This window comes from Aptenodytes patagonicus, chromosome 15 (genome assembly GCF_965638725.1).
Source record: "Aptenodytes patagonicus chromosome 15, bAptPat1.pri.cur, whole genome shotgun sequence".
NCBI lineage: Eukaryota > Metazoa > Chordata > Aves > Sphenisciformes > Spheniscidae > Aptenodytes > Aptenodytes patagonicus.
The window spans coordinates 3,815,494-3,833,333 of NC_134963.1; the positions used below are offsets into that span (position 1 = coordinate 3,815,494).

Sequence of the window (17,840 nt, forward strand, 5' to 3'; positions counted from 1 at the left end):
GTCCATTGCGTCTAATCCTATTGCTGTGTATCACCAGCAGGGGCCTTTCTTAGCATTTCCCAACTATGCTGCAATTTTTTTAGAATTTGCCAGTGACTATTGGATTTAGTAAGTAAATACTGTTAGATAAATTAAATTTTGAGAGATGATTCAGATGATCTGATTTACTAACTTTTGAGGCACTAAATACCTGCACATACTGACATCATCCCTAAAGGTACATCAAAAAAATCTTAGTATTTTCCTTAGCAATTGCTCAGTTATGACCTTGGCATGGGGCATTTCCTGTAAATTCATTAGTAGTTGTGTTTATGGACTTTGCATCACATTTGAAGCCTTCCTTCAAGTCATTAATCCTAAGGAAAAACCTAGTAATTTAGTCTTCTGTGCCCAAGGATACAGAATTGCTTGTAGCTTGTATAGAAGTGACATGAACAATAGGAGCAAATTCTTACTCCCATTCAAAAACCATGAGCTTTGCTGTCAATTTTAGTTGGAAAAGGGCAAGGTTTGCAAAACCTCTTTGTCTTAGGCTGGAGTGAAATTTCTAGAGATTTTAAACTGGGACTTTTATAATAATGGAACCTTTGTAATGGATACATACAGTTATGCTTAAGTTACATATGAAAACACAAAAAATCAAAGGAGAGTTGAAATAAATTAATACACTTGAATATCTGCCTGCTGCTGACAAAACCTTTTATTCCCTTTGCTGTCTGCTGTTTAGAAATACAGGCTGACCCACAATGTTGTGCAAGATAGGACAAGTGACAACAACATGTAGCAGAAATTAGAACTCCTATAAGAAGGTTCCTAAAGCAAACAATTCCTCCCCAGTTTTTCAAAACTAGGCTCAACAGATCCTTTAAGTTTCAATCATATTGTTTGATGTACTTGGATAAGTTAAAGTGTCAGAAAATACAGATGCACAAGTAAACAGCACACTAACTGCATCCAGATTTCCTTTTGTTCATTTTTGTTCTTCATTTTTTCATGCAAAATAGGTTTTCGCTGATAACTATCAAACTAGTTTTTCTGTCTGAGGAAAAGGCATTAAATGGTTATTAAGTTTTAAGGTACCGTACATACCATAAAGAACATGCGATACCACAGATGATTGATTATAGCAAGTGCATTGTCGACATTTCACTTAGAAATCTGTTTTTAGCAGAAGGTAATTTCTAGTCTTTTTACCTTCTCGCAGTAGTTCTTCTCTCTGTGTACTTACTGGTCGTGCATTGATGGAAGGTGGTTTTTCTGGTGCATTGATCATCTTAAACAATTTTTTTTTTTTTTTTATATCTATAAAAGTTAATATTCCCACAGAAAGTGTTTTACTCATACGCCTTTATGATCATCATATATATTAAGTTTGTTTTACCTTGAAGAACATAAGATTAAATTATTTAATACCTGGTGGAAAGCATATGATGCAGGAAAACTTAAGTAGAAACAAAGCAGGCAAGTGATTATTTACCCCCCTCAAACTAATCAAAATTCCTATTTAGCTGTTTTGTCTGCGACCTCCGATTTGCATAACCCCATCAAGGTTTCCTAAGCTTTTGCTTTTTATTGCCATAAGCCCATTAATTTTTAGCATTTTATTTAATCTGCCTTTTGCAATTTAAGACCAGCAGTGGTATTGATTTCTGAAACATTCTATAGTGTGGTTTGTGTTAATGCATGTTTTTACACGTGTTAACTGTTCTAATATATTTTGCTTTGAAATGTAAAAGAAGTTCAAAACTGGTTTTATTTCTTTGTTTATTTCACATCTCTTTGTTTACTGTGTCTTGTCTGGAATTTATTGCTTTGCACTTCATCCAGAACACCTTGGACAGCATGCAGGTATTTTAGGGCATAAATTCTCCTTTCCCTGTCCTGAATCCTGCACTTTTCCCTTTAAAATGAGTACGATAGTCCTGCCTAACCTTGCATGGGATGTGTGCTAGAACCATTGTTATGCAAGCATGCTTGGCATTTATTGGCCTAATACCAAATCACCAAAATCAGAAATTTTCTACAAGAGATATGGCATGATTTAATGAGAACTCAGATACTGTTTTTGAAAGTGAATTTCTTATGAGCATGCCCAGTAAGAATGGTTTGGTAGTTTATTCAAGTTTGTAGCTTTCTGGCTGTGTGGATATTGTCTGAATTCAGATTGTTTCTTTATTAATACAAAGATAATTTTATGTGGTATTTTCACCTGAGGTTGATTTATTGAGCCGCCTACTGAAAGCCATTGCTTCTACGTAAACAATTAAACTATGAAATGGTATCTCCGTAGCAGAATATGTGAGCTAATTACTAGTCTGAATTCAAGCCTGTCCACCTGGAAAGTTGCTCATCATCTTATCTGTCTTGTGCGAACAGTATCTGTCTTGTAATGGATGAATTCTACTTCATTTTCAATTTAAGAAGCTGTTTAAGTTTTATAAATAGCACTATGTCTTGTATGAGAAACTTGGCAAGTCCTAAGTGAAACACATTCAATACAGTCTGCAGTAGAGAATGTCTTTTCATACAGCCACTGCTATAGGCAGATCCAGTTTTAGGGAGATCTGGTAGACTTGGCACTTTTGTGCCATCGTTATTAGGATAGGCTATATGGGCAGAACCATGATACAGAATAAAAATTCAGTACTTCTGAGAGTGTAAGCACATGCCTCACTCTGCAGTGACATACGTGAATATGTAGATTTTCTAAAGTGAGGTGAGTCTGGCTGGCAAACAATGAACCAAGCCCCTGCCTGAAGTCAAACAAAGATGGGTATGGGGATGTCTCCTGTTAGTACTATTGTGGATCTCATGGCAATTTTTTCTTTATATAGTACCAGCTTTGTGCTCACTTCTATCTCATAACCTTGATTAAAAAAAAGTAGTAAAGGCATTTTTCTTCCAGACTTCATACTGTCGTGAGAGAACAACTTGAAAATGAAGATTCTAGATACTCGAAAGAAAAGTCAAAGAAATGCAAATAAGTTTTAAATTAATAAATAATAATAATACATTAAATTAATATTTTTTTCAAAAATATTTTTTAAGGCAGACTTAGCATCTTGTTGGGTTCTGGATGATGATGTTTTTATTTTTTATTTTATGCTAGAGTTTCCATAACTGCATGTGGAAAGGTCAGTATATATTCTTAGAGAGTTGAATAGCTCATCCTTAAACTTGCCATTGGAAAGAGGGGATCTGAAAACCCAAACCACTTTACTACTTCGTTTGTTTAATGTTCTTTTAAAATTGTACATAGATGCCGTATTCATGCAGCAAAGTAACAAGTAGCAAAGGCTCACGTTTCGGTTGCTGAAAACCACAGTGAAAAGATGAAAGACAAAAAAAAAAAAAATCAAAGCATTTAATGTTTGTGTAAAACTCCCACAATGTCTCTGTATCTTATTGTTTTCTGTTTCATAATCAGTCAGATAGATACCCTGAGACATCTTTAGCAGAACTAAATTAATTTGTGTTTTATGAATACAAACAAATTATATCCTCAAAATTCACTGTAGCTTTAAAATGTATTTGTTACAAAAAAATGAACAAACAGTACCACCTTCTGTAGTAGGAAATTTGGATTTTTGTGTTCTTCTGGGGACTATAAGTGTTTTGTTTATCTTTAGCTGTGCTAAGATCTTCATATAGGTGGTATGTAATATATGTTGGTTTTTTGATATGTAATATGTGCAGTTTTTCTTATATGAACTGAGAACATTCTTCTCTTTCAAGAGGAAGAAACCTTTAGTACAGTTGAATGAATTTAAATGATATCCAGACTTCCTTTGTTAGTACGGTTTTTTAAGTAGGCATATACTGTAACGGGGTTTTTAATGAAGGAAAGTGATGTTTGTTCATTGTAAAGCATCAGATTAGGATATAGTGCATTATCTTTTCATATAAGGAGACTATTACTGCCTCTGTTGAGCTACTTCTGCTTGCAGCGTTTGGGTCACAGCACGAGACACGAGTGCTCCCTAGGCCTCAAATGGCAGTCTTTCTCTGGCATATTTCCAGAGAACAGACCAACTGTTTGCCCCTACGTGAAAATCAGACCTCACAAATGAAATTCTCAGGAGCTTTGCTGATTCTTCAGTCTTTGCAGCAGGTGTCAATATGCTCTTTCCTAACTCTCTGGGCACTCTAGATTTGGTTTTTTTTCTCTTTGGGAACATATGGTAGTGTATGCAAACACATATACAGGCTGTTTGTAAATGCAGATTGAAACGTAAATGCATTATATTGAAAATATTATTATATTATTATTATATCCTTAATTTTTTGAGTTAAAGTTGTAGAAGAAATCTTGAATTCCCATGCCCTTTGTCATTTCTTTCAGCCAGGGAATCTTTCCTTTCCATCACCTCATCCATTTTTTCACATCAGGAATTCATAAACTGTATGTAGGCAAATTTCCCAAGGCAGCACAGAAGCTTATCTTTTAAGTTCTGTTTTGTTAAAGCCTGATACCTCAAAATTAAAACAAAAATGTTTTGCCAACAATGACATTTTGGTACTTCTCACAAGCTTACAAACAATCTCCTCTTGGCTGGTGTCTGGATTACTTCTGTGTGGTTTGGCACCTATAGTGAGGAGCATTATTTTTGAAAGGGAATTGAGCCAGTAGGTAAGCCCACATTTTGCATGAACCACGGTGGGGGGTTTTTTGGTGGTGTTTTTTAATACATCAATGTTAATCTAACAGTTCAGGAGGCTTCAACTTAATAGCCGAGGATGGGCAAACCTCAGAAATATATCTGAGTTTTAGAAAAAGTTGGAAAAGCGCACAAAAGTGACATTCAGATGTGTGTAGAAGTCACAAAGCTGTAACATCTGTTTGCAAGTGTTCTTGGCAGTGATTTTTTTTTAGTGCTGCCAAAAAATATGATGAGGAATTTCCACTTTGGAAATTGGGGATGAAAGGAGTACTTACCTCAATATTACAGGGCTACTAAAAAGTTTCGTTCTAAATATGGGTGAGAATTTAGGGGGAGAAAAGTGTGATTGTGGGCCTGTTTATCCCAAATAGTTTGCCTATCCTGGCTTCCTGGTACTTAAGAAAAATCTGACGCAGTCATAGCTTGCTCTGATCTCAGTCAAATGTCTGTGTTATGTCTTGCTTCTGCAGGCCAAGGTCCGAGAGCTAGAGGAGAAATGCCGGACACAGAGTGAACAATTTAACCTCTTGTCCAGAGAACTAGAGAAGTTTCGACAGCAAGCAGGAAAGATTGATCTCCTGAGCAGTAACTCGGTGGCATCCTCAGATATCCCTGGTTCTCCTGGTAAATCTTTATCCCAGTTAATGAATGGAATAGCCACTTCTATAGGCAAAGGTAAGGACCAGCATTTCATTTGTAGGTATCTGTTCTGCCCTGTAGGTTTTAAGATGCAACTCAACGATGTAAATAGAGTTTGATTGTACAAATGGAAGATAGAATTCACTCTTGTTCCTGTTTTGTGACTTGTTTAAATTTCAGAGTGTCTCTTAAGCCTTCACTGAGGTTGTTGCAGTTTTATTTAGGCACTGCTGTGAGCAGAATTCTCTCTAATTGTTGTTGGGTGAAGCGATGAGAAACCTGTTCAGTGTTACAATGATGTCTTCCTTATGTAAATATCTACTGTTGGAAGAAGAAAGACTGTCTGCATATACAGGCTTTGCTGTAAAACCTTCACTGTTTCAGGGACAGGAGTTGGTCTGCTATCTTGTTGAAGAAGTTCACGGGGAAAGAAAGCATAGAGACCCCCACACTGCATTAGCCATTACATAAAAGAAACTTGTAAATAGAGCTGGGTAGAAAATGGGAAAACTGAATGGAATATTTTGACAAACATGAAAATGTTTTTGGTTTAGTTGCATTTGTTCAACAGAAAATATGCACTTCTCCGTAAAAACTTGAAAGTAAAACATTAAAAAAAAATTTCAATGGAAGCAAACACTGTCTACAGAAACACAAATTCTGTCACAAAGTGATTTTGGTTGGAAAGGAGTTTCATGGGATATATTTTAACAGACCTGAATAGGAATAATATCTACAGTTGCTCACTAAACTCTGCAAAGGTGTGCTTAGATTTTTAACTGTGTTTAAAATAGTAATTGAACATGTAACTGCCAGGTGTTTTAGAAAGAGAAAAGTCACAATAAAAATATCGTTGATTTGAGTTTTAAAAGAAATGGAGAATGTAAAAAAAAAAAAAAAAAAAAAAATTACTTCTGTATTGGTGTTATTATAGTGCCTAGTATCTTCAACACAGTATGTGTTTTTCCAAGATCTGTGTTGAACTTTTGGCAGGTCGTCTCCTATTGCCAGAGGCAACTGCTCCTCCTAAGTACACAACTTTGTTAACGATTCATTATTCATAAGAAAATTTAAAAGATCAAGGCAAGAGGTTACCTGAAGACACTTGAAAGTAACTTGCATGTAAATCCCATGCTACTTTGTATGCCTTGGGTTTTTGAACGCAAAATTCGAGCTGTTTGCAGTCTTGCCCACTGTGGTGTATATTAGTTTATAGGCTTTTCTGGAGCTGCAGGTCTTACCTAAATGGATACTGAAGTGCACAAAATGGAGAATTCAGAAGGCGTTACCTGATAGCCATAAGAATTTAGTAGAAATTTCCTTAATATCAACAGGATTAGCTCCTCATGTCGCTAAGGACAGGATTTTCAAAGCAACAATTAATCTTAAAGGAAAGGTAATTAGGTATTGAAATGTCCTTTAGGCAGCTAGTGAAGGTCCAGTCTGTACCTCTGGAATTGACCTAAATAGGCCCCAATTCTCAAATAAAAATCAAATAAACTTTTTGAGGTCCTCTGTCCAACTCCAAACTAACTTATATTTATTCTTGAAATACTAATAGAAACAGCTTTTAAAAAAACCTTCAGAACATAACAAACAGAAATCTTCCAAGAGCTCCTTGAGTAAAAACACAGAAAACACAGCTAGGTCTGTACTGAAGTCATTTAAGGGCCTTGCTCTGTAAACCTTTTCTCATAACCTATTGATTTTTGTGCAACTTAGAATTCAGGGCCTGCAGCACTGATGTATAAACATCAGAAAACCTTGGACAATATTCATTCTCAGTATGAATGCACTGATAACAATAAAGTAATGTTTAAGCAAGTGGGCAGGATTTCTAATTATTGAAATCAGCCATTTCACAATAATGATGGTAATGCTACAGCAAGTTCTTCAAACCAGAAGTGTAATTATTTTTATTATGTGTGAGGAAGAAAGAACACAAGAGGGAACACAAGGACAGCTTTCAAAGCAAAGCAAATGACGGAAATGAGATCAGTTTATGACCAGCTGCTTTGCCTTAATTGGTGGTGTTTGAATGTATCAGGAAATGAAATAAACCTAGCCAGAATAGATTAGAACGTAAAAAGTTCACTCTAAACATATAATAGTGTCACAATCAGATACAGAAACCTTAAGATTTATTATTCATCAGATAAAAGGCTCATTTAAATGGCCTTTCTAGATAATTTAGGTAGTCCATAATGAATCAGCAGTTCCAATAAATAGAATGGAGAGTCTAATTGTACTACAAGTATGGCCAGCTTTAATTCTGCTGAGACATTTAAATTAAGTCTGATGCTCTTCCTTGCCTCTTTCCTTGAAAGGGTGTTCTTCAGACTTCCTTAACAGATAACTGGCCAGTCATGGGAAAATATAGGCCATTTTGAGCATATATGCATTTTACGAGACTTTATGGACAAAAACCCTGTGGCTTTATAAGGTTCTTCTCTAGTATTTAGAGGAAAAAAGAGACATTTCTAGAAGCTGCTGCATGTTCATATCACCTGACCTCTTGTATTTTTCATTTTTAACTCTTAGTTTTTTCCAGAGTGCAAATATAAAAGGAAAGGTGCATTTTTTTTTCTTAGTTTCCAGTGAGGTAACAAGTTTTAAAACAGTCTTTATAGGTCTGATTCTTCCACATTCTGTTGTTCAAGCCCGGGGACATCAGTGAAATTACTTTGGATGAACAAGAGAATCTAGTTGAAATTGTTTCTTATTTTGGAGGTAAAGTTAGGCCAGTTTTTAAATGCAGCCATTTTTGTCTGTACTCATGTATTCACAATCCGCAAAAGTAGACATCCTCTATAGAAATGATCAGGAGATTATGAAGATTCAGGAGGTTTCAGGAGGAATGTGCTTCATGCACAGTGAATCTCAATTTTGCTTTTTGCAAAGGCATTGCTTGATGATGCTTGTGTTTATTTTTTTTAATCCAACTGTGGCTCTGCATACATAAAATCAGCATGAATTTACATATATTATTTAAGCACCTGATGACCTTTTAAAAAAGTCTCCTGTACAGAATACACAGGAACTAACTGCTAACATTGTATGATACGGCTCACCCGAAAACCTGTTCTTTTCAATTTATTGCAGATATTAGAATACCTTGAAAATGCAGTAATTTTTAAGCTGCTTTAAGAAATGGATCGCATTGTGGTCCTAGGTAAAAGCAGTCCCACAGCATGAGAAAGAGCCTTAGAGGATCAGCTTCTGTTATTTCACACACTTTTTCATAAAGTGACAGGAGTTGATGGCACCCAGCGCAGGTTTTATTGAGCAGGGAGATGTTACATTGCACAAGTAGCCAAATGAATAGAGAAACAGAGGACACTGAAGGTGGCAATAAGTCCAGTTAGGAAGACAGATCCATTTTGCATAGCTAGATTTGGAGCAGAAGCTGTATTTCCACATACATTGATGGATATGGGTGTAGAATTACTCTGATGGGAATCGGGGTATTGAAGCAGGCTGTATCTAGTTATTAGCACCATCTGGAGCCATAGATGTGTCCAGTCACATGATGCAATTGCAACTACCACACAGTTTTCTCTCCTATGTATTAAGGACTCAAGGTAAATTTTATGTACCTTGTTTTATAAGTGGAAAAAATAAGACAGTTGAATATCTTCCAGCGTCTTGGTATTCCTGGAGTTCTTGATAATGTGTGTTCCTATCCCGGTTATCATCCTATATGTATGCAAAGCAAGGGCTATATTGTCCAAGAATCTTTCTCCACATTTTGTATGTAGTGCAACTAATTTAATGACAAAGCCTGAAAAATCAAGGAGGTATGAGACCAAACAGCAGTTTCCTTTGAATGAATAATCACAGTTGGACCAATTATTTATAGGCTTGGCGCTGACAGGCTGATATAGCAAGCACATTAACAACAAACAGAAGGAGCTAAATTGGCTGAAGGTTTCTGAATGGGGATGACTTTTCTGTTATATATGTGAGAAAGGTTCCAAGAATAAAAAATGTGCCCTTTTCCAGCCTGGGGATTGCTGTAAGCGGGCTGGTTGTAATTAATCTTTTGTATGATGACTTGTGTATTTCCCTGCTGTCAATGTGCTTAAGCTGTCCTGCTGTAAATTACAGTGATGCAGAGAAAATTAATCATATTGGACTAAGGAGCACACCAGAAAAACCCTCTGCTTATATGTTTTGGAGCTTATTCTCCTCTGCAATATGAATAAAGAGGTTCCACTGGTAATTCCTGGTGATGTGTGTCTGGGAAGCTTGCAAATTCAGTTGCAAAACATTGCTGTCCAGACTTCTGGCAGAAGTGGAGAGGAAATGCTGAACCTACACATATCCAGGGTCTGAAAAATTATAACATAGGCTCATTATGTTAATGAGAGAGAGAAAAAGGAGAAGGCACTCTGGATATCTGATTGTGTCAGCAACGCCCTAGACTCTGTGCTTTGCTGTAACTTCTGCTGATGCTGCAAGTATAATTAGGCTCAGTTTACAATTTCCTGCTTCTTTTCATGTGGTTTGGGGACTAAACTAACAAAAAAGGGAAAAAATGTAGAAGTATTTTATCTTATACTGTATTAGTCTCTCTTGCAACCTTGAGGAAGTTGTTCTTTTTACTTGTCTCCCCTCACTGTTAGACCTGGTTTTCACTTGAGTCAATAGATTAGAGTGTTCAGCCTCTTCTAAGGCTGCCTCCTTAGGTCCTTTAAATGTGCAATATAAACTGTCTTTTCCTTTTTATTTTTAAGTATTTTAAAAAAACACAATAAAAATATTCAAAAAGCATTTCTGGAGGTTTTTCCTTTTTCATAGTCTATGTCTTCTGTTTTATAGAAACTGAAGAGATGGCACTGTCATCAAATTATGTGGTTTAGTACTGGTGTTAATGAGGAGCTCTTAAGAAATATGAAGCAGGTGCTCTTGGAACTTGCTGCCCTGCAAAAAGCCAAACCACTTCCCTTCATTTCAAAATGAATATCCTGCCAACTAAATTAGTAGCATTTCAGTCCCTTTCTTAGAAGATAAATGCACGACTTGATTCTACTTTCCAGTATATGACAGAGTCCCTGAAAGAAATGGAAGGGTTCCACAGCAGCTTTTTAGTGCTGGGCATGTTAAACAGCATGTCAGATAACTTCTCCAAAGATATCAAGGTGCTCAGAACAAAGGTGGACTTTTGCTTCGTTAGGGGAAATGTTAACTTTGATTTTTTTTTTTTTTTTTTAAATTAAAACACCTTAATTTTCTACTTTATGTTCCATTACGTATTGTTGACGTATAATTTACCGAAAGGCTGGGAACTAGTAGGCTTAGCTACTTTTATGCTCTGCAGTCTACCTACCTTAGTCTTTTTCTAGAATGATTTCTAACAGGTGGAGAAAATAACTCACTGCTTTGTATTAGTTGGCAGTGTTTCTGCTTGAGAAACTTATTTTTTTTGTTTCTTACTTATTCTCATATGTGTTTTGTTCACTGCCAGGTCATGAAAGTCCTTCTGGAAGTCGTTGTGTGATTTCAGAGTTTATACGACCCCTTCAAGTATCTGGAGACAAACCAGAACAATTGTCTGTCAAACCTACATTCCTGTCCAAGTCAAGATCTGGTACCCCAAGATGCAGATTTGATTCAGACGTGAGTCTTTTTAAATTTGTTACTGAAAATGTATGTTATGGGGCCAGGACTTCTCTTCTCCAGGGGACCGATGCAGGTTGATCCACCTGCTTTTAACAAGTCAAGACATGAATGTTCTCATTTTCTGAGACAACTTGGGAACATGACCAGTGGGAATTTAACTGAGATTTTCAAAGAAGTCTCAGCTGATATCCTAGTTATACAGCATAAAAAATGGCTGTGTGAGAACCTCAAGCTTCTATGAAAACATCAGCCTTCAGTGATGCATTCAGAGTGTTGTACTGCTTCTGTGCGTAAGAGGTGTAAGTCAGCATTTCTGTCTGTGTCTGTTTTGGCATATGTCTGTGTCATGCGGATTTTTTATTATTTTATTACATCTACCAAAAGGTGTGACTTTGATACAGCCTGGGCAAATGGAAGAGAAATTCCATGCAGTACACTGTCCAGGCAGGTATGCTCTGACAAAGAAGTAGCTCATTCTGCAGGACTTGTTCTTTGCCTGGTTTTCATGACATGTGCATCTTCTCACTACAACCAGGCTGATACCAGCCACTAACAGCAGTTTCCAGCACACTCTCCTAAACTGATTTCGAGCCTGTAACCTGGAAGTGAAAGTTACAGAATGTTGTCACTAAACTCTTCCACCATTCAACTTTATAGCTTGTATTTAATTGTACTTTTAAAAGGTTCTGTTCTTCCTTTCTTAGAAAGGTTTTCTGGTTTTCAGTAGAATTCTAGCAGAAAGCCAATGGGAAGCTCAGAAGAGCTTTACAAAGGTGCCATAGCAAGTTGGTTGTTGATATTTAGGACAAATGTTAAATATAAGAAGGTATAGGACACATTTTGAAAACTTTATAGAAGGGTATTATTTTCTATTAAATACTGTAAGCCTGTTTTGTATGGGCAAACAGCCATGAGGAAAGGATCTTTAGATTTTACCTCTCACCTAACAGTCCTGAATCCCATTCTTAATCTTTACAGAAGTAAATAAATTGAAACTGTGTGCCTATTTTCTATCTATTTTATATTAATTGCTACTGAACCTGTGAAAGTTGATAGAATCAAAATGTTTTTAAATGGATCACACGCCTCAGTATGGTGTAGGATAGTCAACAAAATGTTAGATTCTTGTATAGTAGGAATTCCATGGGCATATCTAAGGATTATGCACAAATAAATATATGTGTATATTTATGTGTAGCAGCATTACTGAAAAGTAGGAACATTCACTGCTTTTTGAAGAGGCCACAGAAAAAGCAGCCTGAAGTATTCAAACCAGAAAAAGCAGCTTAGCAACAAGGCTTAGGGAAGCAGAACTAACAGCAAGGAACAGAAGAAGTGCACGTCAAATTCAATTCCCATTTTCTATTATTCTTGAGTTACCTCTCACTGAGAATGTCAAGCCCTCTTTTGCAGAGTTGTTCGTTGTGTGCCTTCTAGAGCGTAATTATGTGATACATACTTACATTATGCAAGCTCACAGAAATTAAGCTCCATTCTTTTTTAGAGGTATCCAGACCCAGGGGGAGAGTGTATGAATAAAATCTAAAAATGGAGCATAATGCTGTGAAGTCTGAAATGCAAAAATGATACTGTGCAAAAATATACCTGCAACTTCCCTGATTGTTACTTGTAACAAAGTCTTCTAGAATAAGCATTATTGGGTTAGTTATGAGCTTTGTGACATGCCCATAAAAAGGTATCAGGATGATAACCCTTGAAAATTTGCCTGCATCCCCAAATGCTACGCAGGGGAGAATACCTGTTACCTGACTATTATTGTCCTCCTCACTGGAAGTGGAGTGTTGGCAGAATAGTGTGTGTTGTGCTAACTCAACAAGCTAACCCACCTCTTAAGAGTTAATTCAGACGAAAAGTGACATGACTCAATATTTTTCTGGTGCGCTTCTGTTCCATACTGGGAACCAAGCAGAGGCCAGTTTAGGCCTGAAAGTTGCAGCTCAATATTCACTCTGTTCAGACTGTAAAATTTCGGTCAGTTTTTGGACAGCTTATCTTACTTGATCCCACTGTTAAACCTAGTATTTCTACCTTAATTCAAGTTCTCTCAAGCTGAGGGGAAAAGTTCATTTTTCCTAAAATGGTTCACAGCAAACTGTAAAATAAGTGGAGGAAAGAAGTGCATCTCTCACTTTAAAAACTACTAGGCTCAAAGCATAACAGAAAGAATTACTATTTTACCAGTGAGATACCTAGTGCAGAGCTAAAACAGGTGAAGTCTGTGTTGATTCAGCACCACAATTTGATTTCCAGGTTTTGTAGACCACATTTGTAATGGAATAAATGTGTGGCTTTGCAGAATTGAATTAAATGATGGTAAATTCAGAGGAATTATATTATTTCTTTCAGTTAGTGGAAAGAGTGGAATTCAACAGATGCTGCTGCTGTGGATTGGATTGGCAAGGGGGTATATTTTATGTGCTACTCATTGTTTCCAAGTGTTTGGAAGTTGACACTTGCAGCAGCTCTAAAACTCAGCATTTGTCTTAAGTACTTAGTCACTGGTATCAGGTTTCTGCTATTGTTTTCTGACTAAAATATTAGGGTATCGCCCTAGGTTGTCTGTGTGATCATATAGCTGTACTATGTCCAGAAACACTAGGCATATCACTTACAACAGGTCATCTTGGAGTAACTGAGTTTACTGTACTTTAACGAAACTTTAGTAAAAGCTTAGTCAGGAGGGTGAGGTGATCAGTGAGACTGGTATGGTTAAGTCGTGCCTATTTCTTCAGTCAGCAGCATGAAAGGGAATGGTGTGGACAATATCACATCTCCGCTGAGCAAATAACAAAGGACCAATCTACTGGTGCTTTGTCAATTTTGCAAGCTTTTGAGGAAAACCGACATCCAGTCTGACAGGTGACCTGAATCTCTAGCAAGATGTCAAGGAATTAGCTCAATTTCTTTGCCCTGTTAGAATGTGGATTGCAATTCTTTTTTAGCCTAAACCATTCGAAGTAAAATTAACCAGTTCTGTTCCATGTTAGAATTTAATATTTTTTTTTTAAACGTTGCATGTTCGCTGTCTGATTTATATTGCCTGTCAGGAAAACAGTGCATGCATCTTTTTGAAATGACATCGTCTTTTTTTTTTTTTTTTCCCCCTCTACAGATGGATAATGATCAAAATTCCAATACCTCAAAGCAGAGATATTCTGGGAAAGTCCATCTTTGCATTGCCCGTTATAGGTAACAAAACAAACTCATTCCATATATAATATATATTTGTAATATTCAACATTTGGTTTTGCTTCACTTTTATTTATGCGCTGAATTATTACCCAGAACTGATGTTACGGATATCAGACCCCTTTCCTGTTTGCAATGGCTGCAAAATAGTGCCATTTCCATGTGCTTTAATTGTCAGAGAAAGTTTAACATGGCATGGCTCTTTTACTCACCACTGTATTTCTAGCCTTCAATGTCTAAATGAGATGAGAACGTGTACCCCTACTTTATAGAGGATGTCTCAGTCTGTTCTTACAAATTGCTTTTTCATCAGAGCAAGAAAGATTTAAAAGTTCCTCACATCTTTACTTTGCACATTAAAATTTCAGATATAAAGTACTATCATGATAAAAATTTCCGTGGCTAACAATTTCTTTCAGGATGGATATGGATTTAAATACTTCATAAGAAATTTTTGTATACGAGTAGCTTGTTTTAGCTGTAACTTACTGTTTTCGTCTTTATTTAACTTGTCTCTGTTGAAGTTAATAAACTTCTGTAAAAGACTGCCATATAAAATAAATGGAATATGGGGTCTGTAAAAGACCCCTACAAGTGAGTTTTCTTTAATTGACTTTAAAAAATGAAGAAGGTTTTGGCCAGTGTATTCAAAGAGACCTAAGTGAGAAATGTGTCAGTAAATTCTACAGAAAAGGGTGTGGTTTTAAGTGTATAGCGCTTAAGCGAACAGGTTGTTCACAACAACAAACTCACCTAGACTCCACTCAGAATATATGTTTCAGAAGGTAAGCGAAAAGACTGAAGTGAGGAATTAGAACTGTACACCTTTTTCTGATTAGTATTCAGTTGTGTGGGGGTTGTAAGTGAACACACGTTTTCCCATCTGTACTCTGTCGCAGTTACAACCCTTTTGATGGACCAAATGAAAATCCAGAAGCAGAGCTCCCCCTTACGGCAGGAAAGTACCTTTATGTGTATGGAGATATGGATGAAGATGGCTTTTATGAAGGTATTTTTGTTTTAATCTGTGAATTCATGCTAATTCACGCAGATTCAAATCAGTTCATCTGTCAAAAGTGCTCCCAATTCTTTCCTTCATCTACTACCAAATCAGTTGCTAAAATTACCCCTGTGATCATTGTGTTAATTAACAGAGTTTCTGCACCAGCAAAGCTGCTCCTTGCAGGCATGGCTAATTATAGAATCATAGAATGGTTTGGGTTGGAAGCAACCTTAAAGATCATGTAGTTCCACCCCCCCCTGCCATAGGCAGGGACACCTTCCACTAGACCAGGTGGCTCAAAGCCCCATCCAACCTGGCCTCGAACACTTCCAGGGATGGGGCATCCACAGCTTCTCTGGAAAACCTCTTCCAGTGCCTCACCACCCTCATAGTGAAGAATTTCTTCCTTATATCTAATCTAAGTCTACCCTCTTTCAGTTTAAAGCCATTACCCCTTGTCCTATCAGTACATGCCCAAAGTCCCTCTCCAGCTTTCTTGTAGGCCCCCTTCAGGTACTGGAAGGCTGCTATAAGGTCTCCCCATAGCCTTCTCTTCTCCAGGCTGAACAACCCCAACTCTCTCAGCCTGTCTTCATAGGAGAGGTGCTCCAGCCCTCTGATCATCTTCGTGGCCCTCCTCTGGACTCACTCCAACAGGTCCATGTCCTTCTTTTGCTGGGGGCCCCAGAGCTGAACGCAGTACTCCAGGTGGGGTCTCACGAGAGCAGAGTAGAGGGGGAGAATCACCTCCCTCGACCTGCTGGCCATGCTGGTCACGCTTCTTTTGATGCAGCAGATATTTTATATTGTCAGCTTTTCCTACTGGCAAAATTTACATTGACAAGAAAGCTTACTGGCAGTTCTGGGTTTTGCCTCACTGAACCTTTACATTCTCAAACTGTGAATATTGTTTATGTACAGTTTTCACTTATATCTTCTTCCTTATCTTGTCCACTTGCAATGCATTGACTTGCAAGAGGTATGCTCCTTCAAGGATTTTAATGGCATTGTTCTTTCTCACCAGGGGAACTTCTAGATGGACAAAGAGGACTAGTCCCTTCAAATTTTGTGGATTTTGTTCAAGACAATGAGACCCGGTTATCAAGCACATTAAGCAGTGAACAAGATCAGAATTTTATCAACCATTCGGGTCCTACTTTGGAAGGAGATATCTTGGAGATAAGTCCACCAACTCACATAGACTCTAGTGTAATCAGCAATGGCGCAGGGACTCTGGATGTGAACATTGATGAAATTGGAGAAGACATTGTGCCTTATCCTAGAAAAATCACCCTTATTAAACAACTAGCCAAAAGTGTCATTGTGGGCTGGGAGCCACCAGTAGTGCCACCCGGATGGGGAACCATTAGCAGCTACAATGTTCTGGTTGACAAAGAAGTACGGATGAACATAGCCTTGGGAAGCAGAACGAAAGCTCTTATAGAAAAGCTTAACATTTCTACTTGTACATACCGAATATCAGTTCAGAGCATTACAAACAAGGGTAACTCAGATGAACTGCAGTGCACTTTGTTAGTTGGGAAGGATGTCATAGTAGCCCCCTCTAATCTTAAAGTGGACAATGTAACCCAGATTTCTGCTGAGCTGTCCTGGCTCCCTACAAATAGTAATTACAGTCATGTGATCTTTCTTAATGAAGAAGAATTTGACATTGTCAAAGCTGCTAGCTACAAGTACCATTTTTATAATTTGAAGCCCAATATGGCCTACAAGGTGAAGGTCATGGCAAAGCCCCATCAGATGCCCTGGCAGCTTCCCCTGGAACAACGAGAAAAAAAGGAAGCCTTTGTGGAATTTTCTACGTTGCCAGCAGGTTTGATATATTTCTCCCTACCCCAAAACTCTCCAGTTAAGTTTTTCTGAAAATTTTAGATAAATTAATCTAACCTTTAGCTTTATGCCCTAATCCCTGTCACATTCATGAGCAGACTGTGGATTATTAGATTGCTTTATGATATCTAAAATTAATTCCTGTCCTGTGTTATTCTCTTCTTTGTTCCTGGGTAAGGACTGAAGCATTTTTGGGAGATAAATGAGGGAAAGCCATGCTTATCATCATCACAGATCACATGCTAAGTGTTTTATCAGATTAATCTCCATTGGTATTTAATTTGTCCGGTTACAGTATTTCTGGTAGTAATTTATTTTCGTTGGTGTGAAGAACACTGGTTAAAAACCAGTTATTACTTCTGACATGTTATTTGTGTGTCTTAAAGCACTTTTTACAGGGATGATCCAGCCCTTTTCTGTAATGAAAAACAACACAGACATTTTAGAGGACCACACAGTCATTTAGAGGGTGTAAATGCATTTTGTTTGTGAAGTTGTAATCACATTGTACAATTTGAATTTGTAAAGATAACAAATCGGTCGTGTTTTGGAAAGTCCAAGGTTTTTTCCCACCGTGCTTTTACATTAGGCACGTTGATAAGTGTTACCAGTCATTTCCCAGTATTTAAGAACAGTGAAGTAATGTTGAAAACTAGAGCTGAAATAATGTAGTGCATTTAAAGGATAATCTCATAATTTTGGGGGTGTATGGCAGTACCTGAAAAATTTGAACATCTTTCCTTATAGATCCATCTAACCAAGGTCATCTAATCAAGGACAAGTAGAAGACTCATTATATATTCAGACTTTCAGAGCACTGAATGCCTCTGAAGCAGGGACAGTCAAGTACAAGC

The 17,840-nt window shown here is 37.2% G+C and overlaps 1 protein-coding gene across 1 annotated transcript in view; it reads left to right on the forward strand.

The window, feature by feature from the left end:
- The window catches only part of RIMBP2 (RIMS binding protein 2), a 176,313-nt gene that overhangs the window by 122,384 nt on the left and 36,089 nt on the right, over positions 1 to 17,840 (forward strand). Inside the window, 5 exon segments of the mRNA XM_076353292.1 lie at positions 5,132 to 5,336; positions 10,768 to 10,919; positions 14,056 to 14,132; positions 15,032 to 15,141; positions 16,160 to 16,969. Of these exon segments, the coding sequence (XP_076209407.1) occupies positions 5,132 to 5,336; positions 10,768 to 10,919; positions 14,056 to 14,132; positions 15,032 to 15,141; positions 16,160 to 16,969 (1,354 nt within the window).